At 37.0% G+C, this 27,987-nt stretch overlaps 2 protein-coding genes across 4 annotated transcripts; both read right to left on the bottom strand.

Annotated features, from left to right (window-relative positions):
- Nucleotides 1–10: 10 nt before the first annotated feature.
- On the bottom strand, nucleotides 11–14,135 carry p2ry11 (purinergic receptor P2Y11). 3 transcript variants are annotated; one of them, XM_087241863.1, is made up of 3 exons: nucleotides 9,349–9,390; nucleotides 7,576–7,642; nucleotides 11–1,151 (listed from the first exon to the last, which is right to left on the bottom strand). In XM_087241863.1, the coding sequence occupies exon 3, from the start codon at nucleotides 1,130–1,132 to the stop codon at nucleotides 218–220; it is 915 nt and encodes a 304-aa protein (XP_087097989.1). In that variant the 5' UTR covers nucleotides 1,133–1,151; nucleotides 7,576–7,642; nucleotides 9,349–9,390; the 3' UTR covers nucleotides 11–217.
- On the bottom strand, nucleotides 13,672–27,987 carry ppan (peter pan homolog). Its single transcript, NM_201463.1, is given in 12 exon segments — nucleotides 13,672–14,213; nucleotides 14,292–14,455; nucleotides 17,249–17,378; nucleotides 18,645–18,723; nucleotides 20,193–20,316; nucleotides 22,848–22,955; nucleotides 23,135–23,211; nucleotides 24,784–24,954; nucleotides 25,368–25,418; nucleotides 25,722–25,823; nucleotides 27,466–27,636; nucleotides 27,840–27,987. Coding segments are annotated over 12 exon segments (1,569 nt in total). The 5' UTR covers nucleotides 27,855–27,987; the 3' UTR covers nucleotides 13,672–13,836.

Below are 27,987 nucleotides of genomic sequence, written 5' to 3'. Positions count from 1 at the left end.
TTAAACAGCATTTTTTCTCTTAAATATCTTTAATTTGCATTTCTTTACAGCGAACACAGTTGAAGCATTTTAAATGTCAGTTAAACATAATTTTCATTTGGTTTGTGGTTTGTTGGCGTGCAAACACAGAGCACAAGCATAAAAGGAAACCCTAAGCTTAATATACAGCAGGAAACCACTGTGTGAGCTTTTGGCCAAGATATAGTTTGTATAAAAATCAATCATCTGAGCTTCTTCCACAGCAAACTGTCCGTATGCTGTCGAACACAGCCATGTACAAAAGCGGATGCAAGCACATGTTCAGCGTGGCCAGACCTTTGGAGACTTGGTATGAATTATACAACCAGCACTCTTTTAAATTCTCTGACTTCAGGTACACGTGGTAAGTCTGCAGAAAGTGATAGGGGACAAACGACGTCGCGTAAAGAATGCAGACAAGAGCGACCATCAGAGCCACTTTTCTCTTCTCTAATGTGGTGATGTTCTTATTTTTCAAAACAGTCCAAATCACACCCAAATAGGACGCAAAGGTAACTAGAAAAGGAATCATGCATCCAACAACCATAAGAAACAACGTGTACTTTAAATGGGATTTCGCCCTACTTTTATCTTTGCAAGAGACGCAAAGAGTGCGGTTGTGTCCGCGATCTGATTCCACGACTTCGGTTCCAGCGAAACTGAAAACCGGTGATGAAGTGATGATCACGATGAACCACACCAGCACACTTGCGATCTTTGCGTGTACAGGGCGCACGTAGCTCCGGGTGAAGAAGGGGTACACGATGGCAATGTATCTGTTGACGCTGATGCACATGATGAAGAAAATGCTGACGTAGAGGTTGCAGGTGAAGAGGAAGCGTTCGATCTTGCATACAGCATCCCCAAAGGTCCAATTCTTCTTCTTGCCATAGTAAATGATGAGCAAAGGGAGGGTCAGGATGTATAGAACATCGCTGATGGCCAGGTTACAGGAGAACACTACACCAGTGTGCCAGTCCTTCCTCTCTCTGGTCCCCAGGAGCCACAGGGCAAATATATTGCCCAGCAGGGCCACGGTCATCTCAATGCCATACATGGGTGGGAGAAGGTCGATTTGAAACTGAGATTCATTGCATAAACTGTCGTTCTTCATCTCTGGTGTTCTGTGAGCCCTAAAAATAGAAAACAAAGTTGATCAGAGCGTCATTTCTTAACAAAGAGTAAACGCCTGCTTCTCACTCAGGGCTGTCTATGTTAATGAGGGAGACTTTGTCGCAAATGGGCGGGGCTTTTCCCCACTGATGACACATATGAAGGGAGAATGTCAAAGTGTTTCTACCGCTAAGGTGTGATTATAAAAAAAATCATTAATTAATTGTAACTTAGGAACTGGCTAAATTAACGCACTGTTGCCAGTGCAGTGTTTAAACCTCTTACAGAAATTGACTTTTGCATATTAGGTCCCCTTTAAAATGTAAAAAAAATGCTCAAATTTGAGTTTTATTGTTGGCAATTTTTTGAGCTATTTACTTAGAGTATAAACAGGAATCAAGAATGAAATTAAATAAGACCTCTTTTTAAGACTCCGTACATTTTAAGACCTCTCCACTACTTTAGGTTTCAACCAGTAACATTGGCGACATTTTAACTTACAGCATGTTTAGTAAATACTGATTGTAAGAAACGAGTCCTAAATTAAAACGTTATTCATATACTGAACTAAAATGCTAATCCAGCACGTGGTGCCTGTAGAACAGCAGGAAAAATGGTGTCGTCTTGGTTACTGCAGTAAAATTCTCATAATGAGTTATGGGTGTGTTTTGAGCATAAAGTGCATTAAACCAATCAGAGTCTCATCTCTCATTCCCTTTAGGAGTCAGTTGTGTCGGTCCGTGGCGCATATGCTATTTACATGGTGGACTTTGTAAGTGGAAAAACTGAACGCTTTACTAGCGAGGAAACAGTTAAACAGACCCTCTGCAGCGCGAGTATAAAGAACGAGCCTCCTCCATTCAGCCTCTTTACTTTCCATTTATTCTTTATTTTACTCCTTTACTTTTGTGGATAAGGAAACAGTGTTGTACGCCCTCCACTGAAGATATCCATTAGCCTACATATTTAATTTCATTTGTTAAGCGCAAAGATTTGTTTTAAAACTATTTCTAAACTCAGCTCTGATTTCCAGCAAACAAATAAATAAATAATAACAAAGTGTTAAAAAAATTATAGTTATATAAGTATAGTTAATTTATAGTTATATCCAAATACACATCCTACTCTTATGCCCCATATGATGACGCATATGTCAGACAAGTGGACAAATCCAAACTTGTTTTTATTAAAACAAGTATGAATATGCATTTAATAAATAATACTGATAATAATAATAACATAATACAAATACAAATTGTCATGAATAAACTGAAAAAAGCCCCCCGAGTTGAAGAAGGCATGAAGGTAGTGTTTAGTGAAGGTAGTGCATGAATTTTTTTTTATATATTTATGCAGTCGATAACAATTTTTTTTAAACATTTTAATCCTTTTTTTATATGTAAAGATATTTGTGTATTGATGTACATCCTGTGTATATTAAGAGTTTGAACCTGCATAGGCACATAACTAACACACTCTGTGCTGGATTTTAGACCAGCTTTTACTTGGTCAATGGCATGGTCTGTTTCAGTTTAAAAATAGCAAAGCACCAACAATGTGCCTTAACACACTTCCTTTATAGATCAGATTTTGCTGAGGAGCATGTTGGATAGACAGAAAACTGGTCTAAAGTTCACGTTAAGCCTAGTTCACACTACAGGATTTTAAACATCAGCAGATCGCTGTGCTGTTCACACTACATGACTTGACTTTGTGTCTTTTAGGCCCCGTTTACACTAGTGCGTTTTAGTTTTAAAACGGCGTTTTAGAATGAAAACGATCCGCGTCCACACTCGCGTTTCACCCAGCGTTTCTGAACTGCTCTCCGTCCACACCAAAACGCTGAAAACGCACATCACGTGACCACACACACACTCTCAGGCAAGCGCTGTAGCCAATCTACCCAGATGAGAGCTGTGCTAGTCGGACTTCTCATCAAGCATCTCCCGCTAGATCTAACCTCACTATATTTATTAAACGGAATATTTCTTTCATCTTGTTGTCTTTATTTAACGACATATTCATTGGACATTGGAATCTATTGCTTGTTCTCAGGTAACGTGTTTTGGCTGAGCGCAAAGATAAGTTAATGATTAATGTAAGCACGTACATTCTGTATATTGACTGATCGCTTGCCTTTATTTCCTATAATGTATAAACTTATTGTATGTTATACTTTTATAATGGCCATTATCGATTAAAACTGATATTCAGCAAAGAGAGGGTGTGTTTCGTATTTTCACTGTAATTGAAAGGAGGCAGCTTGTAGGCTCCGTTTTGTTACAAATATGCACACAGTGAAGATGACGCTCATATTTGCAGCACGGCGCCTCAACATTTTTGCTGTCTGTTTAGTTGTTAATATTAAAATGAAAATAGGCAGTTCCTTATATCATGTTTACATTTTATTGTTGAGAAAGTAAAACAACGTAGCCAGGGTGACGTGAATGAAGTTATAAAGTACACTGTTCCCTTTGAAGATTTACCCGTGTCCTCGGTATAGTCTGCTTTTCCATATCAAACTGAGAAGAAGAGACTGCAGCCATGATCAAACTTGCGAAGTTTTAACTTACACGGAGAAGATGCAGGACTGAACTGTGCGTGTTAGGCTACTTAATATTCAGGAAAAGCCCCAATCAGAGAGGCGAATGTCTGCAGCCCCGCCTTCGTTTTCAAATGTCTCCGTTTTCCATCATCCACACTGAGACGGAGCAGCTGCGTTTCAGAATGAAAACGGCCTCTCCAGCGTTTTCGAAACGCTCCGTTTTCGGCGCTCGAAAACTCCGGCGTAGTGTGGACGGATGGCGTAACCGTAGCAAAACTTATGCGTTTTCAAACTAAAATGCACTAGTGTAAACGGGGCCTTAATCTCTGAGGTGTTCACACTACGCAACACTCCGTGAACGATCCACAAGAGGGGGGTCACACACTACATGATCTGACAACAACTCATTCCCCATCAGCTCATTCAAGCTACCAAACCACAGCCAATGAAATTTTGAGGGAGGAGTCATCAGAAAAAGCTGAACACTATTGGCTGCTTGTGTGCTGATGACATCACTGACAGCGTTTCAAGCTTTGGAGAAAGCATTTAAAAACATCGTCAAATCAGCTGATTTATCAGTGGATTAATCACCCATCTGCAAGGTTTGAGTGGATAGATACACAGAGAGTTTTTAATTTTTGTAATTTTATAACTCTTTGAAATAAAACTAACATATTTATAACACCCTGTCGTTTTCTAACTATCAGTGTATTTCTTTCTGACATTGTTATTTTTTTTTATTACAAAACAGTAAAGAACTGAGCATTTCTGCCTTAAATTACCATATTGGTTAAAATGACTGCATGCATGTCTGATACTTTTCGCTGTGACTTTAAATGTGTGTGCATTTTCTTGCCTGGCAACTTCCTGCTAACATAAACAAAACTTTCTGATGGCAAAAACATAAATTTACTTCAGATATCTTTCAAAACAGCATATTCTGTGCTGTGAAATAGCTCCTGTTTAAAAGTGAAAATGAAAGCCAAGACCTTTAAGTGTTTTAGTATCTTAACTACATATTTATAGGCTGTATTACCAAAAAAATATTATATTTTTAGGGTAATGGTGTCATTAAATATGATGCCAGGCATTCAAAGCTTAATTTTAATATCTCAATAATAGCTTTGAATGTAAATATGTTGTGACAGTATGGCGTTTCATATGAGAACAGTCAGAATGAGCAGTATGGTAATTCTAATAGTTACAGAATTCTAGTTCCACTGTTAATATAGCCTACTCTCATGTCTGTGCTAACGCAGAATGAAGCAAGTGCACCGATGCCCATTCTGACCAATCACAGATGTTTCTGCTGAGCTCCTGAACACACAGGCATTCAGCTCATGCTGATATGCTCTCTCATTGGCTGCAGCTCGTTACTACATCTGACCACACGTGGGGTTGAGTCGGCCGACTGCTCTGGAATATTTAGCATGCTGAATGTTGGATTTCCGTCTGCGAGGTGTCGGCGACGCATCAGCGAGCCTCGTTGATGCGTTGTTCAGTAGTTCACACATAAAGAGCGGCGAGCGCCGAGCACCCGCACATTTCTTCCCGATCACAGCCCGATCTGTCGGTGAGCTCGTTAACTTCCAAATCGGGCTCAAATCAGGCTTAAAATCCTCTAGTGTGAACTAGGCATTAGTCATGTATGCAAGTTAAGTTGGTAATGATTAAGCTACTGTCAAGTTAACCCCTATAATGACTAATATGACTAAACACAATTTATTATGATCTTGTGATAAGGCATGCGCTAATTGTGAACTAACTTTAACTACAACATGAGTCACATGAGTTCTTGTGTGAATAATGGCTACCCTAATTACTTGTTAGTACATGATTGTTTGTTAATTATGGTATTAATTACCACATTAGTTTATGCTTAGTTTAACCATCATGAACTCATGACATGTTAATGTATAATTAAATCATGACTTTACTTGAAGGGGCACATTATTAATCATTGTCCCATTCTTAATTACTCATGAACTCCTTATCCACATTTTTATGTTATTGCGTTTACACTGAACAACAAGGAAAAAGTGCTCAATCAACACCATTATTAACAGTTTAAACACAGGAGTTTATGTTAATGGTGGATGAGTTAATGGTGATATGCTCATCCATGTAAAGTCATATAAATGTACATTACCATATCATCAGTTCATGTTGGTTACATTTAGCTTAACAACTAAATTAACAACATGTACTAACAAGTAATTAAGGTAGCTGTTATTCACACATGAACTCTTGTGACTCATGTTGTAGGTAAAAGGCACCTAGGTTAACCCTTTTTTCAGATTCAATATAAGTCTTTTGCGTCTCTAATGTGTATGTAAAGTTTCAGCTCAAATCACCCATCAGATTTTTCATTATACTTTTTACAAGATCCTGTTTTATCCATTTTTCCACCAGGGGCCTGTGTCTTAATTTGATGATGAAGATTGATGATCCTAGCGAACTGAACAGACCTTTTCATCCCGGTTGCTTTGCGCACGTGTGGTCTTGTTGACATGATTATACACGTGACTACCGGGACATGTTAATGCACGCAGCTGTCAATCAATTCGTTGGGCAGAGGGACCTCACTCCTACGTCAAGTTGCGGTCAGTCTGAAAACCGCTCCAATTGGTCCACCATTTTTATGTTGTTAAATTGAAAAAAAAAGGACTGGGTGTGTTTATATCTCCCCAATATGACAGTCTATGGACTATATCTACACATCTGTCTGTCCAAAAGTAGATTTTTCACCATATGTGCCCTTTAAAGTTAGTTTATGATTAGCGTGCAGCTAAACTCATCATTAATTCATAATAATGTAATGTTTAGTTTACATATTCATACATCATTATTAAATTACTGTTATTGTAATATTGTTTATTTAGGTCTGATATTATTATTTAGGCTGATGAGAGCTATTTTCTTTTTGCATCAAACTGTGAAAAGACTAATCTCAGGTGCTGTTTAAATTGTTTGTTTTCATTTTTAAACACCCACAATTGCTCTTTGGGTTACATTACTACTATTGCGTAGCGTTCCCTGATTCATCAAGCCCCTCTCATATGACCATTACACAACCGGTAGACTGCAAGAACAAATGCTAAAATATGCACATTCTAAGTGAGTGTGAATGATTATGTGTAGGGCCAGACGGAATCTGCAGACATTTTTTGCTATCTCTGCAAAGAATTTTGGTAAAAGTCTACCGATTTCTGCGGAATTATTTTAGGAGTATCATAACTAAAACTTTAATAAATGAAATAAAAGATAATATCTTTTTAACTTTCATATAATGGTTAAAATGCAAATCCAATTAGATTTACTTTATTTGGTAAATAAAGCAAGTTTTTCATATATCTAGTAAAAGACAGAAAATATTACTGTAAAAACTGCATTGTACATAAATCAGACGAACATTTTCACATTAGTCAATAATATAACTAAAATTAATTTAAAAATCTGAATAAATATAGACTTACACACATTTACTTAAGTAAAAAACAGAATTATTGATGGGCTAAACATCTGTGGAAATCTGCAGAAAATCTGTGAAATTCTGTGCACGCAGATTTCGGGTGGGCCTAGTTATGTGTACCTTCTCATCTGTTTTAGTCTAGAGTGGGAACTAAGAGTGTTATTCTGAAACCCAGTAAATGACAGTCTGGATGAAGAATGTTTTCATCCTAAAATGCCATTTTCAAACAAAATGAAGTAGTTTAAGGGTGTTTTCATGCCTGCCTTGTTTAGTTTCGTTGAATCGCATTAGAGTTCTTTTTACCTCTGGGTGCAGTTCTTTTAGGCAGGTATGAATGTAGCAATCACACTAGAGCATGCAACAAAAGTGGACCAAAAAAGCTGTCAAACGAACCCTGGAGCGGAACATAATCCAAACTAAAACATACCCAACTGCAAAAAGTACTGCGTCTTTCTGGACTAATCCAGCTGTTGTAGTCCAATGCGCTGTCTCATCTTACCAATAATTTCAAACACAGAGAGAGGGAAAAACATTACCTGAAGTATTGTTAATAATATTTCAGGAAGATGACTATGTCGCAGTTTAGCTAAATTAATTCACCCTGAAGTGACTTGCGATGCGCCATTGCCGTTTGCATAGCATTAAAACATTGCTGTGGTGAGGGGGTGGGGCCGAGAACCATGGGAAAGGAATAAGGCCGTGGCATAAGTGATTACACCTGCAGCGCACACCGGCCTCGTATCCCACGAAAAGAGCTCTGGATTATAAAAGGAGGAACAATGGCAGAGGAAGCTGAGAGAAATCCAGGCTTGGAAACATTTATGTTGAGTTTTGTTTTGGTTTAGACGGCAGTCACTGTGAGGAGCTGCCAACTGTTGTTTTATTTTCTTATTAAAAATTATTTAAAACTTTGCCGGTTCTCTGCCTTCTTCTTCCCGGCTCCCAGGTGGCCGTAAACTTCATTACAATTGCTTTCCAGTCACGCTTCATTCTCGAAATGTATTGTTTGTCTAAAGTGATGTAAACAAAATATATAGTATGACCAGGGATACAATCAGCCAGTGCAGTCGTCCCTCCATAGTCAAAAGCGTCAATTTGTGTCTGCCGGTTTGTTTACTTGCGGGAGTTCCATTGGCATTTTCCCGCACGTTAATTCTGACCAATCGAAAAGTAGTTTAGGAAATACATGCAATAACATCTGGCCAATGAGGGATGTGGATTTTGTCACATGACTGCATTTTGGTTTTTTTCAACTGCTTAGGACCAAAGCAATCAGTGTGGTGTGAAAAGGACCCGAAAACAGCAGAAAATGCTACAATTTGTTGCCCAAATGAACCAAACCACAGATGTGAAAGCACCATAAAAGGCACCAGTATCATTTAATAGGTTTATTTTTTCCCCTTCACTTTCGTCAGTTGGTGAAGTTTTTTTTCTAGCTTGTGGATTTGCTTGACTTTTAGCAGTGAAAATTAAACCACACTGAACTGAACTAAACTGAACCTCTCTACACATTGGACTGACACCGTTTCAGTTTACTAGAACTTCTAAGCTGCTTTAGCACAACCTACATTTTAAAAGTGATATAGAAATAAACATGAATTGAATTAAATAATAAAGCTAAATAACTGAAATCATTATGCTATCTTGCTCAATTAAGCTTTTTAGCTACAGAAATAAAACAGTACATGATCATGCTATGTTAATCTAACCCTTCAAAAGTTTTTAGATATTCAAACTCATAAGGCAAACTCATTGAGAATATATAGGTTATCACTGTTGTAATACTGACCAGCAATATCCATTTTATTTTATATCACACATTTTTGGTTTCCACATAAAACTTTAGCACTTTTTGAATGAAAGTGATGAACGTATAAAAACAATCCCTAATCTATTAAATACTATAAAACATTTAAATTTCAATCACATATAGAATAGTTACAATGAGTGAACTGACTAGTAGTTGAAGCCACATAAACTGTAATACATGTTGAATGTTTTAAGTAAAAATAGCAACAACAGCATTATCGTTTTAAAACACGAGGGGCTTTTCGATGGAGGTGGTGAAGTGAGAGGTGAACGCAGAGAAAACAGAACAGAACAGGTAAATCGATTGGCTCCCTCGTGCCATTTTACAAACTGCTTGTGGTAAAGAACTGCGCAGATGCAGATATTATAACAATCTAATCGATAAACACACCTTGTTTTCCGTGCTTGGGTCTGCTGAGCTGACTTCTCGACTGAAAAATGCGCGGAAAGACTGGGAGGAGTCAGATGCATATTCAAAGGGAACTGAGGCGATCACGAATTGTGTGAAACAGGGCTAATCACATACCTGGGGGGTGGGGGGGTGGGGGGTGGGGGGGCTTAAGGCCATGAAGGAGTTTATTTATTCTGTTGAACATTAAATAAGATTTTTTTGAAGAAAGCTGATATCCTTAGTAGTAAAAACAAATCCATTATGTCAATCGTTACAGGTTTCAACTCTGTTTAAAATATCTTTTGCACTCATGAAAGAAACATGTTCAAAGTTTGGACCAAGTTAATGGTGAGTAAATGATGACAGAATATTTGAGCTTTGTGTGAACTTTAAAAAAGTCAGTAAAGGGAACAGAATAAGGCAAGTAGCCCATGTATAGTGGTAATGTAGGATAAAGGGATAGTTCACCCTAAAAATGCAAATTTTCCTACTTCCATCATGTCATGCCAAACTGCGCTTATAGAAAGTGTTGCCAGATTGGGCAGTTTTGAATTTGATGGTGCAGGTAAAAAATGGCATTGGCAGGTTGACAAAATTTGGGTTTTAAAACAACTTTTATATGCAACTTATTCAACAAAACAACTGTGTACTCCATTCAGTTAGTAGTGACCAGTGCATAGCGCAAACCAAGTGGGCCCACCTACTAGAGGAGGTGAAGGAAAGTTGTATCAAAAGCTGCATCCCAAATCACATTCGTATGCACGATCCTACGCCCCTTTAGTAGTATTCACACTGAAAACACTGTAAATAATAAGAGCACTGCTCAGATGATGCACTCATTCAGCTGGTAAAACCAATTGTATAATGTTGGACACTTCACGCACTCAACGACTGCAGTTTTGCTCACGTAGCAGAAGGGGCGGAGTTATCGGGCGCACATGTTGGATAACTTTATTTATTTTAGATAGTGAAAGCAAAATTCTCCTACGAGAGTGATCAATAGTGCCTCCTCCTGATGGTGAATGCGGTTATACTCATGGCAGGTATTATTTGATAGTTTGGTTGTTTATTTCACTGATTTGGCAACCGTCAAACGCCATCAGTGAAATGGTTTGAATTTCCGCTTAGTAAAAAACCACTAGTGCTCCATTTGGGACGACACTACATACATATACTATCCTGTTGAGTTTGTAAGTGCATACGTACATAGTGCATGAGTGCATAGTGTGTAGTGTGCCATTTGAGACGCAGCTAAAATCTGACTCCCTTCACGCAGCGCCTGCACACCACTCACAGTGGTTAAACCCAAGACACTTTCATTCATCATTTTTTCCACAATTCACAAGAAGAAACATAGAAGCGTTGTCTGATTGACAAACAGCACATTATGTTCAAAAGAATTAAAAATGGCAAACAGGACAAATTTATACCCCATTTCGAAATAAAACATACTCTAATACAGGGGTGTCCAAACTCGGTCCTGGAGGGCCGGTTTTCTGCAGATTTTAGCTCCAAATTGCTTCAACACACCTGCAGGGAAGTTTCTAGACAGCCTAGAAAAAGCTTGATTTGCTAGCCCAGGTGTCTGATTGGGGTTGGAACTAAGCTTTGCCGGACACTGGCCATCCAGGACTGAGTTTGGACACCCTTGCTCTAATACGTAGTACACGTAGTGTATGTTGTGGTTCTGTAACTGCTGGTGTTGGTTGTGTATGGTTAAACATTGACAGTTAAAGTAACTAGGTTAATTTCGATTTAAATAAAATAATAATATATTATTTTGGGAGTTTCTTTTGTGCGTTTGGCAGGTTTTAAACCGCTTTTGAGCTGGAAAAAGTCAGCTATATCTGGCAACACCTCTTATAGAGTGAAACTGTAATGGAACACGGAGGAGAAGAAACTCAACTAAGTCATTGTTTTTGTTTATGTGCGCACAAAACTGTTCTCAAAGCTTGATAATATTCCGATTGAACAATGCATATGGTTAGTTTTGAGGATAATTTAAAAAAAAAATAATTACAATTATAATGCAGGTCGTTGCTGATGGTGGATGAGGGAGTTCTCTGATTTCATCCAAAATATTTTATTTGTTTTCAGAAGATGAATGAATGTCTCAGGTGTTTGGAACAACATAAAGGTGAGTAATTTTCTGAACTAAATTTTTTAGATGAACTAACCCTTTAGGTCACGAAATTCACTACATTTTGATAACTGTAGGACACTGAAGAAAAGCAAATCAAGATCACAGCTCTGAAGGGCTTAAGTCATATTTGACTGCTGTAACCTTCAGAAAGTCTTGTTGTAATCCTTCTTTGTGCTACAATCATTGCTGTTCTCTGATTTTGATAAAAAATGACATCTGTGAGAAAACAGAAGTTAAGATCTGATCATGTTTAAACTGCTGCCATTATGTCAGCAGATCATAATTCAAATATATTTTATCACGTATATTTGAGAGTATAGACTAGAGAATATAGATTTAGCTGTCAGATTGTAAATGTGAATAATTCTCTCATTGATACATTTACACAATGGCCGTTAGTCTGGCTTTTAAAGGAAACCTAGGAAGGAAATTTTTTAATTTTAATTACAAGCTGTTCACACATTGGCAATAATGTTATGTATTGCTAATTTACAATTGACATACAGTCTGAATACAGATATTTCATTGAAGTTTAGTTTAAATATCCACCTTTGATAACTTTAACTGGAAGGTTCTAAAGTACCAAGCAATGAGTAATACTTATTTTACTTTTTTTGGCTAATGTTGTGATACAATAAACTGTAATTTCTGCTTTGATCATACTTATGCCACTCATATTATTTGAATTTTATGCCCATTTTAGTTAATTGCCTACACCACTAAAGCAAAAATAGGATACAATAACAAAACACTACACCACTATCAGATATTTTATAAATAGAACTTTAGGCAAGCTTATAAAAGTGTGACTATAAAAATTAAGTAAAATGTATTTAAATGGTACATTAAACATTGCAAAAGATTCCCAAAGTGCTTAAAAAAAAAAAAACTAAAACAAGACAATAACAAAGAGAATACAATTAAAACGCAAAAAAAAGATGCATTCAACCTTGTTTTTAAAAAGTAATGCAAGGTCAGGGCGGCAATCCTGGATACTGGTTCAATAGACAAGGGGTAGAGACCAAAAAACCTGTTTGACCATTAGTTTTTAAAGAGGAATAAGGGACATCTTTAAAAAAAGTTATGTCAGCAGATCTTCAAGAGGGAGTAGTTGGCCAAAGGGTGTTTAAAGTAGGATTGAGCCTGATTGTTAAGAACTTTAAAAATAACAACAGAATCTTAAACTGAATGCTAAAAGGGACTGGACGCCAACAGAGCGAGGGTAACCTGATTGTATGTTTTTTTACCCTGACAGCATTTTAGGAAGGGGAATTGAGGAAGACCTCAGAGTATAATGCATTACAGTAACCTCAAAGTGAAGTAAAGAAAACAAAAGGCAAGGGGGAGTGCAAGTCAAGTACATTAAGATGTATACATTACTGTCTGCAGTTTATCATCACACATACACTGTGGTTAACAGCACCACGACTAAAAATAATAGATAACAATTGAATTGTAAACCAAGTTGGGCTACTCTATTTTCAGTTCTTGCTACGATGTCACTACAATATACACAAGTTCTGAGTATTATTCATTAACGCTGTACTTGCTACAGGGTTAAGTTTTGGAGTACTGTTAAAATAGTTGTTATTATGCATAATATTAAGTTTGTTACTACAATAAGTACATTCAACAAACAGGACAGTAGTGTCAAAACACAATTCGCTACAATCAGTTCAGCACTTAACAATTTTACATTTAGGACTGTTAATGAAATTGAGACATTTCTCTACTAGCTACAAAATTATTTAACTGAGTTAAACCATTTCACCAAGCAAAACACCTTACTGTTTCCCAAGAAATCTCAATTAAAAGACAGATTTCAATTTATATTTTACTCAACTGGGATTTAACATAATGCAATCCAGCTCTTAACAAACACACCATCTGACAGGAAATATTTTATCGTTTTTTTTTTTTTTTTTTTTTAACTCTCACCGGTTTATTTTTATGGGACGTTGTGCAAACCAACATTATAAAAAAGTACTTGTACATTAAAAAATAACGAGTCAATAAAACTTACCATATACCTCTGCTTCACCAAATCGTCCGACAGCCACCCTTGTAAATGTGTCAAACTTCCTGTCTCATGCAAAGAATGCACTTTTTAACAGACCAATGTGTGAAATCACACAGACATGCGCCACACTTAAAAGCATTTGAAAAATTGCAACAGAAGCTACTTGACGATTTATTTATTGGTGAATGCAACCAACGCTATAAATATATACAAGGCACAATTTTGACATTTTGCAAGATTTTTCAGCGTAGAGATGGCACATCAGTTATGAAACAACAGTTCCACCTTCTGGTTCAGCTCTTTAAACTTTGCGCTTTCACTTCCTTCAGCTTTTTCCTTTCTTGCGTTTAAAGTCTTTTCTTCCTCCAGAGCCTCTTTGTTGTTTCGTTGTTGACCGTCCTTTAAATGTTTTCTTTACACCAAACCTCTTACCGCTTTCTCCTTTTTTCTGGCCAAACCTATTCCCCCTCTCTTCCCTTTTGACAAATTTCTTGCCGCCTCCACTCTTTTTAAACTGGCTCCTTCCTTCCAGTGTCTTCTTATGGCCATACTGCTTCCCAGCAGCTTTCTTTCCCCGGTCACCAGACTTAAAACTCTTCTTATCATGTGGAGGAGGGCCGTTCCCCGGTGACATCTTCCTCTTTTTGAAGGGGTGTGGAGACTTGCCAGGGCGGTGTTTCCTTTTTGCTCCAGGAAACATGTCTGAAATAGAGAGTTGAGGGGCAAAATTAATTGAATTACACCAAAATAGTTTCTAAAATATTGTTTACAAAGCCGTACCTTCATCTGGTTCCTCTCCTACAGCCTGTCTGTAATACTCTGCTTCATCATCAGACTCCTCTGCTGGAGCCTGGCCCTCCTGCATCCCAGGATCCTCCACTTCATTATCTGAACCCTGGCCTTCCTGCTCCCGCTTTCTCTTGATGCCCTCCAAGCTCCGTTTTCTTTAAGAAATTTCATATTTTGAGTATTTAAATCATATAGATGATTTTTAGGGGTGTAATGGTTCACAAAATGTATAGTTCAGTTCGATATAATACAGCCGTGTCACAGTGTGGTTTATTTTAGATACACAACATTCCCATTCTAAACTAAATGTTCAATTCTCTGACTTTTATGGACAAAAAGCCGAATGATTTACTGTATACTGAATAAAAGCATTAGTAATAAAAACAGGAACTGATTGAATTTAGCAATCAATTCTTCGATCTTTGAATTTAATGCACATTTAAACTAAACTGAGAACCTAATGATTTTTTTTTTTCGCACAGATTTCGCAAACATTTTTTGGCCTGCCAGGACACTGTTCAAATTTTTTCCACACCATCTGCATGGTTTCATGTTAAATAACACAAAATTTCCATATTAAAAGTTCTACTCCTGTGTGCGATACCTCAAGTTTTTTATAGACGAGGCATGGTGCTGCGCTTCTCATTAGGCACTTGACCTGCTTTAGATGGTTCATAAGACAATTTTACAATGTGAATTTATTAACGCTATCTCACGGCAATACATAACTTTTTGATGTAGTAGCTAATTGGTACAATTTAGTACAATTTGCCTAACCAATGATGGTTGGGTTTAGGAGTGGGGTTGGGTGTCAGGCCTTCTTTTTAAGTTTTACATTTTTGTACGACTGAACTCGATGAATTCTTACAAGTTAGTCACTCAAGCCTGGTTTATACTTCTGCGTCAAGTGACCGGAGTAACTCACGGCGCATGCATTGCGCGTAGCTGTGCATTTATACTGTCTCTGCTGGTCTGCATTACACTTCCGAAACGCTAGTTGGCAGTGAGGTGTTAATGTTCCTCTGTGTTGAGTTTCTTCACTGGTATTTTGTTTTTTCTAGACGCTTCCTGGATGTACAAGTGGCTCAAACTCGCTCATTTTAAGGCAGAAACCGGCGGACTGTGCGTCAACGTGTAGGCTCCACCGTAGCATACGCATGCGATCGACGCAGAAGTATTAATCAGCCTTAAACTGACAAAACGTAAAATAGCTATGTTTCTCATGAGATCAGGATAGAATTTATTTAAAGGATACATTTGTTGAATCAAAAATTAACTATTTTTTAATGCTATTGTTGCTGTTGGAGTTTAACATCAACAGATATCAAATAAGATGTAGGAGGCTTTAAATAGTTAAAGGTGCAGTAGGTGATTGTTTTAAGAAACATGTTTTGTTGTGCTGGTTGAAAGACTCTTTACAGTCCAGTAGTAATGATTACAGTAAATGATCTAAACGCATTTATATGTCTTTTTATATTCTTAGTGAGGCATAAAACGCATAAGTTTTCATCCAATTAAATACTGTCAGGCCGACATCTCCCATAATTCCCGATAAGTAGCCCAAACTGTCAGTCATCAAATACAGATTTGGCCTTCTGCGCACCTGTTCACGCATATGAGCCATTAGCACCTGCATGAAAAGCTAAATTGACACTTTTTAAAATGCTGAATCAATTTTGGAGTTACTTGCATGCTGGAGGAAGGATGACAACATGGCTGAAGTTTTTCTGATGTTGATTGTGTTGTTATGAATGGGTTATTTGAACAGAGGTGTTGTTTAACCAATGAAATCTCCCGGTGAAAGATAGATGTGACTATTTTCAATTTCATAAGGGACCTTTAACAGCATCGATAATGTAGATGTTTTTTTAGTTCTGAAATAGCATTCAAGTATGGCTTAGAAATGAGTGTAATTCCTGCACGCCGCCGGCCAACCACAAACTACATTTCTAACTGGTGATGACATGAACCAGTGGGTTGTCTGCTCTCATGTCGTGGTACGCGCATTCGCGATTTCAGAGGGCTTGGCTTTGAGAAACAGTCCCTTCCCTGCAGTACAACATGCTAACCAGTAAGCATTTTGGCAGATCACCTACTTCACCTTAAGAGGAAAACGCCTTCTCTCTTTCTCTCTGGGTTCCCTTTATATAAATAGAAGCCCAAAAAAAAAAAAAAAAAAAAGAACTAGGGTGTATATTTTTATAGCAAAACCACACAAGTACTGACTTTTGCTGTGACCTTCTTTAAAATTTGCACCGATTTCATTTTAGTCATTTTAGCAATAAACTATTTTTTTCCCAATCGGAACACCCACAAACAATGTACATATAATTCAAGGAGATAAATAGCAAGCAAAAATAAAAAACAAATCCTTGATATTCCATAAATGTGACAAAACATATGGAATACCTGAACATACTTTTATATGCCTGAAATACACTTAAATGTTTAAAATACTCTTAAAATTCCATGACATTCCAGAAATTTCATTACCTGTGAAAACCCTGGATATAGCAAAAAGAAACAATTTCTTTAGTTCTAGAAACGTTTAATTTCTTTACTGTGAACAAGGATGGAACTATACTTGACCCACTCAATTCCTGGAGGGCCACAGCTCTGCATAGTTTAGCCTTAAACACCTTCAACTCACACCTGCTTAATAGTCTCTAGTAGTCTTGAACACCTTGATTAAATAGATCAGCTGTGTTTGAATAAAAGTTGGGAGCAAAACTATGCAGAGCTGTGGCCCTCTAGGAATCAAGTTTGAGACCCATGTTTTAGAGTGTCTCCTTAGCAGCTTAGAGCTGGGTTATAAAACAATAGTATTTATAATCAACAATTTTTTTTTTTACTTTGTAGGAAATAATGGAACTATATATATAGCCCATGATTAACCATGGTCCAAATTTGTAACCACAAAGCAACAGCAGATGATCAGTTGTACTCACTTGTTTAGATCACGCTGTTCTTTTTTCATGGCAATGTTTTTTTCTTGCTTTCTCTTCCGCTCTTCTTTCAGTTTCAGATGCTTCTCCTTCCTTTTTAGCATCTCCTGAATCTGCTCTTCAGTTTTTGAGACTGCAGACATCCACATTTTAGATTTGGTTTACCATTATGCTCAATGTTTTGATCTCCTACTAGGGATGCTCAAAATAATCGATTAACCGTAAGGGTGTGTGATTAATGGTCTCCGTTAAATTCATTCATTCATTTTCTTGTTGGCTTAGTCCTTTTATTAATTCAGGGTCACCACAGCGGAATGAACCACCAACTTGTCCAGCAAGTTTTTACGTGGCGGATGCCCTTCCAGCCGCAACCCATCTCTGGAATGTCTCCATTAAATTATTAAAACTATTAATTGACATTAACCACTCAATATGCAGCCAAATCAGTCGTTTCCTAGTGACATCTTTATTTTTTTTGTCAACAAAAATAGCTTTTTTTGAAAGCTAAAAGCGTGCGCTGTGATTGGTCCCTTAATGTGCAACTGCAACACATATTTGTTAACTCGCAGGATGGTAACACGTGCAACCACACGTACCTACAGAAATATGTGCCAAAGAAGCAAAATGGAAGAAGAATATTGCAGTTTAACAGACGAGTTGATGCCAAACCAGCGCTGATGCTGATCTGCGTCATAAACACTACAAATAGACTATAGCTTCCATTGTTTGCAAATTAATGCAATATAATATTAAAACAACAAAACTGTTTACAAAAAGTCAACATATGCATGCGTTGTCTTTGTCTTTGCACATGAACCGCGAGTGTGTGAGAAAAAAAAGCACAAAAGCTCAGAAGGTAAAAATCTGATGCTCAAGACACAATCTTTAAAATAATGACTTTTTTAAAATAAAAATGTAAAAAGGTTTTGTGATATACGAATAACAGTGGGGCAATTATTAAATGCATATTTTCCGTGGAGCGATCGATTTGAGGTAGCCTGCTATTTTTATTTTGACAACAAAAAACATAAGATTCGAAAAAAAACTGCCTATGCCGGTTCTTAAAAAGGATTCAGTCAGTGTTTTCGTTTTGTAATCTAAAATTTTCAATTTAAGTAAAAAATATTCTTTTTGTTTATGCTGTTGGAAACATTGTAGGTGCGTGAAGATGCTCTAGTGTAATGTTCTGTTATTAATATGTTCACATGTTAAAATAAATTAGTGTTTTAAAATACAACATTTAATGTGTCAGACACATTAATTTTATTTTTTATTTAAATATTAATTTACTATTAATCTGATCAGTTAACCGTTAATATTCCATTAACGAGCAGCGGTTGTTGGTTAGCAAAATTAACCGAAATGAGCATCCCTATCTTTTACATGAAGCTATACTCACCGATGGAATGATAAAGCACGCTTCCTTCTCCCATGCCTTCTACTATCTTGACCAGCTGCAAAGTCATTCTTGGGCCAATCTGTAATAGAAGACATCAAATTATCACCAAATGAATAATTATCAAAATCCATCCAGTCAGGTTAATAAAGTGGCCATGAAACAAGCAAACAGAATCCCCTCTCACATCTCTGTATAAAAAAGAGGTCATTGTACAAAAAACATTGTTTAAGCCTGGGACACACCAAGCGGATGCAGAAGAACCGACGACGTATGCATTACATTTGCACTACATATATTTGTTATTGTTACATTCTTAGTAGGTACAGTGATCAATAAGCTGACTGCATTTATTTAGCACTAATATTAGCATGTGCTAATCTTGCATTACTAATAAAATACTGTTGACTGTTTTCCACTAAAATTACTCATTAGTATTGTTGTGCTATTTTTGCAACATGTTAAGAGCGGTCAAACAGCATGTTCATATTATTTTTCCTACAAGTAAATCACAAATTGTGGCATGCTACAAAACATTTTCATCTTTTGCATTTTATTGATCTCGCGACTAGTGACTAGTCGATGTCGACTCGACAATAATCTAAACCTCAAATCTAAAGTCGTCCAACCCCTACTGCATTGCCGCTCCGCATTGGCAGTGCCTGGTTTTCTTTAGGCCAAAAAGGAGCAAAGATCACGCCAAATGGACGACAGCCGACTGAAACTATGTGTTCTGCATCTGCATGACTGTATGTATCTTTCTATACCTGCAGGTTGCAGTATCTGTATCCACAAAGGGACACCAGAACTAGTGCTGCATACATACAAGCAATAAAGCAGCATTTGAGAGGTATTCTCACTCATGACAGAGGAATTCCCTCATGCATTTATGTGATAAATCATTTGCAAATATTTGAGATACGCAATGTGGGTGACTGGACTGACTGAGCCCTGATAAACTGTTGTCGGTGTCGGCTGGAGGATTTCCCATGGGACATTCTTTTTTTTGGGGGGGAATTTATTTGTTTTTTAAAATAGCAATTTGGTTATGGCAGAAAATATATTATTTTGCAAAATGTACAGCATTTAAGAAAAAAATGAAAGGTCTCTTCACCTTTAATTTGTTTAAAATAATTTAGTTAAAAATTCATGGTAAGATTAGTGTCGTGAATCGTATCGAATCGTGAGTCAGGTGAATCGTTACATCTCTAGGGTTCAGAGCACATCAACAAAAATTATTGACTAAACTAAGCAAACGACAAGTCAAGTGGGAACACAAAACAGCCGGCTTTCATATGCATTTCTTAAATATTTAAAAAATAATATGCAATATCATTTTATCAGACATATTTGCATGAGCCTTCATGTTACCCAAAACCTAAGATTGGTGCAAGCTAAAATAAACTCAACCGGCTAGCCAGCTAATCCAGATAAACGGTAAAGGCTCCAGATGTAAACAGGACCAAAATTACTCAAGTTATGTTTCTTAACATAACCGAGGATTAGGAGAAGTTGCTTAAAAAAATAAAAAAAAACGGTGACTTTCATCACCTCTGTCAGCCGAACTGCACTCTGCTGAGACGCCATGTTCCCTCGGCCCGAGTACACTTGGGGTAACTCTGTGATGTTGTGCTCCTCATCCTGCTCTGCCTCGCTTTCTGAAAGGTTTACACCTCTGAAAAAAACACCATCAACAATGTGACTTACACAATCAACTACATGCTTTACAAATCTAAATATATTAAAGCAGTGCATCAGTGCGTTTACTTTGAAAAGAATCACTGTTCCATCAATAATAATAATACACATTCATCACATGCGCTTAATTTTGTAATGATTAGGCCCGTCACAAAATTCATTTTTTGTTAAATAATTTATTGTGATAAGATATTGTCATCATTTTAAGACCATTTTTGTCACTCAAAAGACAATGCCAGAATGACAATATATCATCATCACAATGCAAGTACACTCTTCTAAAGAACACATAATATTTTACTCCTAAGAAGATTTCAATTAATTATAGTCATTTTAACAATTTAATATTCAGGTATTGGAATCAGAATGTGAAAATACATATCCTGAATAAAAATGTAAACACAAAAATGTGTGAGGTAAAAAGAGGCTGCGATATCTGCTACCAGATCTATTTTCAGCTGTCAGACACCCACATAAAAATATACTATAGTAGAGCTGCACGATTCTGGCCAAAATGAGAATCGCAAATTTTTTGCCTAAAAATAAAGACCACGATTTTCTCACGATTCTGTAGATGTAAAATAAAGGTTAAGATGAGTGGGCTATTATTATTGTTATTCTCAAACATGTGGTAAAACAGCAATAGGCTTTGTGTAGCTGCGCAGTTGGTTAAAATGCTCAATTTTGTATAGACTTGGAATGGTGGACTTGAACAGACTTTAGATTTGTCCTGGTCATTATTGCTGATGATAATTCTGATGTTAACTTATTGTGTTTGAGACATATGCTGCCATATGCTGTCATTTTCTGCTTAAAATCTGTCACTGACGTGATTTTCGTGAATACTGAAGACTGCGTGGGTATTTTTGCATTTCGGCGGGTTTTGGATACTGTTTGGGCTGGAATCAGTCAGCTACATCTGGCAACACTGTGTGTGCTTTCGGTTTCATTTTCACAGCTAAGAGTGGTTCACTTCTGCTCTGCTCCTAATTGATCACTGTGTGCCACAAGCTGAATGTTACTTACAAGTTTATTACCTGTTACAACTTTATTAGCCTATGCAGAATCTGTTCACTAAAGTAGACTTCATTCAGAGGCGTGCCCGCTATCTTTGTGGTAACAGCTGATGGTCAGCTCACGTCATGTGCGATTTTGGGGTCGCAAATACATTACATTAAGAAAAGAAATTACATTTTTGGGATGAATTATATCTTATAAATACAGCATGTGACTCTTTCAACACCATTTGAAGGTGTCCACGTTGCTGAACAACGTATGTAAAACAATGTGAAGACCATCATTGCTTCTTTCCTGAACTTGAAAATATGATTGACATAATCGCAGATTTGCTGGATTGAGATCGTCTAGGTGGTCGAATCGAGACCGCAATCTTTGTACAATTAATTGTGCAGCTCTATACTATAGTAATTTATAGTAAATACTATAGTGTGTTTTTTAACCGTACTGACACATAGGGATGTCAAAATTAATAGTTTCTTTTGTGCACCGCGTTGCAGACGCGGACAATTCATTATCGGTTCAGTAATAATCATAACCAGTTATTATGTACTGACGTCATTTATCTCCTATGCGCTCTGTCGCGAGGGAGGTGAGCGCGAGTATTTACAACACTCAGCCAATTAAGGGCCGGCCCGTGGCATGGGCACCATAGGCAAATGCTAAGGGTGCTGTATATCCAGGGGGGCGCCAGAAATTAGCGCGGTTCAGTTGGTTTTGTTTTCGATATTCCTGACAGACATTCAGTTATAGACGGCAATAACTCAAAAAACTTTTACCCTAAAAAGATCTAAAGTGTGTTTCCTACAAAAAAAAAAGCTGGTTATGTTTCACAGCTGTCTTTTTTTTTTTCCCTCGACATTATGAGCACTGCTCCGTTTAAGTCCTCACAATATGCGTTTAGCCGGGAGAGCTCGCGCTTAGAGGAACTCTTAGTAAGGGACTGTCGGAAAAGTTCTTCTTTTTTTTGTTAATTTTTTTTTACTGCTCCGCTAAGCGCGAGCTCTCCCTGTTGCGAGGAATTAAATGTGTGCGTGTTTGTTTCTTTGGTGCTGTCTATGTTTGTGTATGTGTTTGAATGAGAGACAGTGTGGTGCTGTGTGTCTGTGTATTTATACAGACAGCATGTTATAGCCTCCCCCCTAAAATATAATACTGTATATGGAAAGCATTGTCAATGCACCGTGATGCACCGAGATATCGAATTGAACCAAATCGAAGGCATGATAATCGTAACCGAACCGAACAGTGAGAACAGTATAGGTTCACACCTCTACTGACACAGACACCTCCAATACAGATAGATAGATCATGAAATCTGCTAAAATAGCTAGAATTGGTTTTTAAGTGTGGGTGAAATATATTGCAACACCAGAAATGATTGAGGTCATGTCCATGTGTTGTGTGATAAGTCAAAACATTGATTATTGTGACAGGCCTAATAATGATACGAAAACCAATGATATAACTTCCATCGTATGGAAGACTAACTTCATGAGGAGCTCACTGATGTCCTCCAGCTTGCTCATGTTGGGGAACTTCTCCTGCATGAGCTTCTTCACTCCTCGACTCATGCCCACAGGAACCACCTTCAAACTACTGCAGCACAACAGGGAGAGGGGGTTAGCAGACATCCCAAAAAACGCATGCAAGAGCACTTGCTTTAGAGTGCATCAGTGCGTTTACTTTGAAAACAATCAGGGGAAAGTCATGAGTAAAACTTTCATCATCTGCACCTTTACTATGGTACAAAACAAAAAAAGCAAATCCAAACTTACTAATGACGAAACTCCACCTCCTGAGACACCGGATCGTAATTTAATAGCACACATCTCTTGATACAGTTGAGGTTGAGCTGAGAGACAGGAATTTTGTGATCAAAAATGAGCACAATTGATTATATCATATAAATACCGTAAGAATAAGAACATCAGCTGCTTGGTGTACACTTCACAGATATCAGAAGACTATACTCGCATCACATGCACAGAAATGCCTTACGCCTGTTTCACACCGCAAGCACAAGCAGTGCGTATGGAGAGCAGAAGCAGCACGCAGGCGTTTGCCTTTCACACCAGCTGCGTCTGCAGTGCGCAGCTCTCCAGCAGCTGCTGCAGAGATCAATCCATCTCTGTCCATTCTATCTAGTTACAGATCTCTCTCTCTCTCTCTCTCTCTCTCTCTCTCTCTCTCTCTCTCTCTCTCTCTCTCTCTCTCTCTCTCTCTCTCTCTCTCTATATATATATATATATATATATATATATATATATATATATATATATATATATATATATATACATAAACATACACACACACATACATATATATATATATATTTATATATATACATACATACACACACACACACACACATATATATATATATATATATATATATATATATACACACACACATACATATACACATATATACATACACACACACATATACACACATATATATATATATATATATATATATATATATATATATATATATATATATATATATATATATATACCTCCTCCTGTGCTGTTTCTTTAACCTGCAAGTCTTTGTTTTAGAAAGTATATAGATCATACAGTACTGTATGCTTTCTCAAGCTCTATGAGGAGTGTCATACATGTCTGGTGCACTCAGAAAACAATCGCCTGTGACATCAAGTCATTTGGTTTTTGATTGTCAAGATGTTTTAGACCAAGTTATAATAATATTTATACAATAAAGTTATAATGATATTCATGCATGATCAAACTAGTGTTACTTTCTCCGCTTCAGTAATGTCCAGCAGCAGAGTAACAGCTCATGCAAAGGATGAGACGGATTGAAGTATTTAATGCATGCACTTTTTTTTTTTTTTTACTTATTTTAGTGTTGTCAGGTTCACAGTGCAACTTGAGTGAACATAAAACAAAGCCGATAAAAACTTTCTTCCTCTGCTTCAGCACACAGCGAGCTCACATCATTCAGCATGCGTGTCGAACTACCCGTAAATATTCTATTTCCCCTCTCCTGCAACACCAGTTAGCGTGCAACTTAAGCAAAACTGATACTAAAATTGTTTGACATTTGGTTTTGTGGTTTGGGCCTAAATAAATGCTCGTTGCAGTTTTAATCATTTAAGTTCATTTGATTGACTATATACAAGTCAGTTGATATTATTAACGCATTTATTTTAGGTAAAATTGCTACTTTTTTCTGTCATTCAATGTGTTTTGGTCATTATCAATGCACTGTCACTTTAATTGAGCACGAGCAGGGTGGCAAAAATAGACCCGAAACTACTCGCTCTGACGCGCTGCTGCTGTGTGCCGTATGAAAGCTCTAATCTGTTAACATGGACGCCGAAAAAACACGCTCTGCTCACACGCTGCTGACGCTTGTGGTGCGAAACAGGCTTTATCTTTCTATGAATATGCGTCTTACCTGGTGAATGTTGATTGAGGGGAACATATTCTGGAACATGGTGGCCATCAGCTTGACCTGCATGCCTTCTACGCCAAAATTATTCAGTACCAGCAAAGGATGATGGGAAAACTGCTGTTCATGCATTCTGTGCCTTTTCAATGATGAAATGATATCTTTGATGAGTGTGTACTGAAACAAAGAGACCACTAACTTTTAGGACAAGCAAATAAAAGATCATCAAATGTGTAATCCATCAATGTGAGGATGGCAAAAGTACCGACTTGGATGCAAATCTGTACAGAAATGTTTAAAAACATTCACATTTGAGTGCTTTTACACAGGTTTTTAAAAACATTGCTGACTAGGCACTGTGTTTACATGGTATGACAGTGATTGGCTCTAATATTACTCCAAAAAGCTGGTATTCCAAATTTTAGTACTGATTGATACCCAAGTCGGTACTTTTGACATACCTAAATCAATCTGGACACATCAGTGCGTTTACTTTGAAAAGACATCACTCAACAGTCAAAATTCTAAAATGTCATCATTTGTGCCATCAGATATGAGAAACAGACAAGTCAAAAGTAGCGAAGACGTACCTTTGCAACACGGAAATATAACGTTGGACCTTTGGGAAGTCGTGCAAGCCTCTATAGGAGAAAAAAAGAGAGTGAACTCAATATTAACAAACTTTTATATAAAATAAAGGAGTACATGATAATACAACAAAAGTACACACTTTATTGAAGAACTACAATCCCATTAAGAAAATTACCGAAAGTAACAAGTAACCAGATACCCAAATAACAAGTACTGAACAATTATATATTCTCTGATATGTTTAAGGAAATAAAATGCCATTGTAGAAATTGTATATAGCTAGTTCCTACTATCATACTGGCCAATAAGCATGCAAAACCACACTAAACGACTTATAATAAAACTAAACTCACCATGTTTACAGTATTTTCTGTTTTGGTAAATATTGAGAAGTGTGTGATTCCTAACGGTCCGGCCACAGCAACAAAATCTTTCAAGACGTTTTTCTTCCGTACCTGAAAGACAACAATTGTTAATGATTTCAGTATGCAAATACCAGACCAGGGGTGGCCAACCCTGTTCCTGGAGAGCCATCTTCCTGCAGATTTCAGTTGCTACCCATATCAAACACACCTGAACCAATTAATTAGGACCTGAACACCACGTGATAATTACTGGCAGGTGTGTTTGATATGGGTTGCAACTGAAATGTGCAGGAACATGGCTCTCCAGGAACAGGGTTGGCCACTCCTGCACCAGACTTAAAAGGAATGTTGACCCAAAATGACAATTTGTTGCAAATAAATGTTTTGTTTTTTATCACAGAGAACTATTATTTTGTTTTAATGAACTTCAACGTATTGTCAACAGTCATGGGTATTCATTATGTTTGGTGTGTATATGTTATTGACTCTCAAAGCATCAGTAGATGTTGACTTGCATTCTGCAAAATCACTAAATTACCCAATTTGGCTAAAAATCTGAAAATGTTTTAACTGAAGAAAACCGTAACCTATGATACATTCGACCAGAAATGTACATTCTCACTTATAAAAACTGTGACAGGGTCTGACCTATAGCTAGTTGTCTTTATAAAAATCATACAAAAACAAGCATAAAACCATAAAATTCAGTGATTGAACAAATCCTTTACCACTGCCAGCTTCACCATCAAAAAAATGTCACTTTCCTTTGAGTCATAGCCTTAAAGGAGTATTGCACGCATTTTAGGTTAAATTTAATGCAGATGTGACAGGACTGAGCAAAACTCGAGGACAATAGTAAATTTATTAGCTACACACACACACACACACACACACACACACACACACACACACACACACACACACATATATATATATATATATATATATATATATATATATATATATATATATATATATATATAATATTTATTTGTAATTTCTAAAACATTATTTCATGTTTTAATTAATTGATGTGAATGATAACTTAAACTTGCTATTCCTGAAGTTTTTTCCCCCCAAAATGACGTTTTTTAACATAACAAAAAAAATTTAAGCAGTTGGTTCACTTGGGCTGAGGACAGGCACAATGACAAGGTTTGTAAATTTGTAAAGTAGTTTAAATAAAGAACAAAAAATCTGATAACCAAATGAATGACATATTGCTGTACAGAACAACTCACAGAAATCAACCAATCCAGTTGAGAAATTTCTGGGATGAAATACTTTTTATTCACTGCATTTATGATTTAGTTGTGGGACAGATAGTGTACATTTCTGGTAGAATGCCCCCTATATCTTGGATGACATGATTGAGGTTAAGTTGGTTTTATATTCACACATTCATTCGGTGACAGCTTGTGACATTCTTCCTATATTCTTTACCATGGTACTTTGAATAATGGGTCTGAAATCACATGCAAATATGACTTGAAAACAACATTAACACTATTCATTTGACTGTGAACAATGTTGTACTTTGATAGTCATTGGCTGCTTAAAGGACTTCACCATTAAGAATTTGTATATTTTTGTTCAATTGTATTAAGGAAATGGTATAAATGTGTGAATATAAAACTAACTTTATCTCAATGATGACATGAGGGTGAATCCTGTGTAAAAATCTTTTTTTTGTAACCTAGCCTTTAAATAATGCAGAGCAGTGTCGTATTACCTTTAGAGATCTGGCAGTGAAAGGCTCCATGACCCGTCTCATGTCCAGCATCAGCTGTCCGACATTCTTGCCGACCTGTCCGCGGTGAAACACGAATGTGTGCGGGACAGTTGAGTAACTCTCCTCCGCCACACGTGTCGCATCCCCACGGGCTTTCTTCTGGTTCTTAGTCTATAAGACGAAAACAGCCAAATCACAGATTAACTTAACCTTTGATTTGTAATACATTACCCTGTAATTTGCTAAATGATGAGTTTTAACCTGAAAAAAACTCCACATACGCTAAATGACAATCAACATAACGACATTAACATTCTCCTAAACATGAAGACAGGCTACTACTGCATCACAGTCTATACAAGTTAAACACATACCTTATTTTTCCCCATATTGTAAGGTCAGTAAAACCTTTCCCTGTCGATGGTGGAAAGCTAAAACTGTTTTTAATACGAAAATCTCAGCTAAAATATCTCACAAGCCTTATTAAACTACGTCCATCTTGAAAATCCGGTGTAGCCATGT

Source organism: Danio rerio, chromosome 3 (genome assembly GCF_052040795.2).
Source record: "Danio rerio strain M-AB ecotype USA chromosome 3, GRCz13ab, whole genome shotgun sequence".
Classification (NCBI taxonomy): Eukaryota; Metazoa; Chordata; class Actinopteri; order Cypriniformes; family Danionidae; genus Danio; species Danio rerio.
This window is presented reverse-complemented; position numbering and strand designations above follow the sequence as displayed.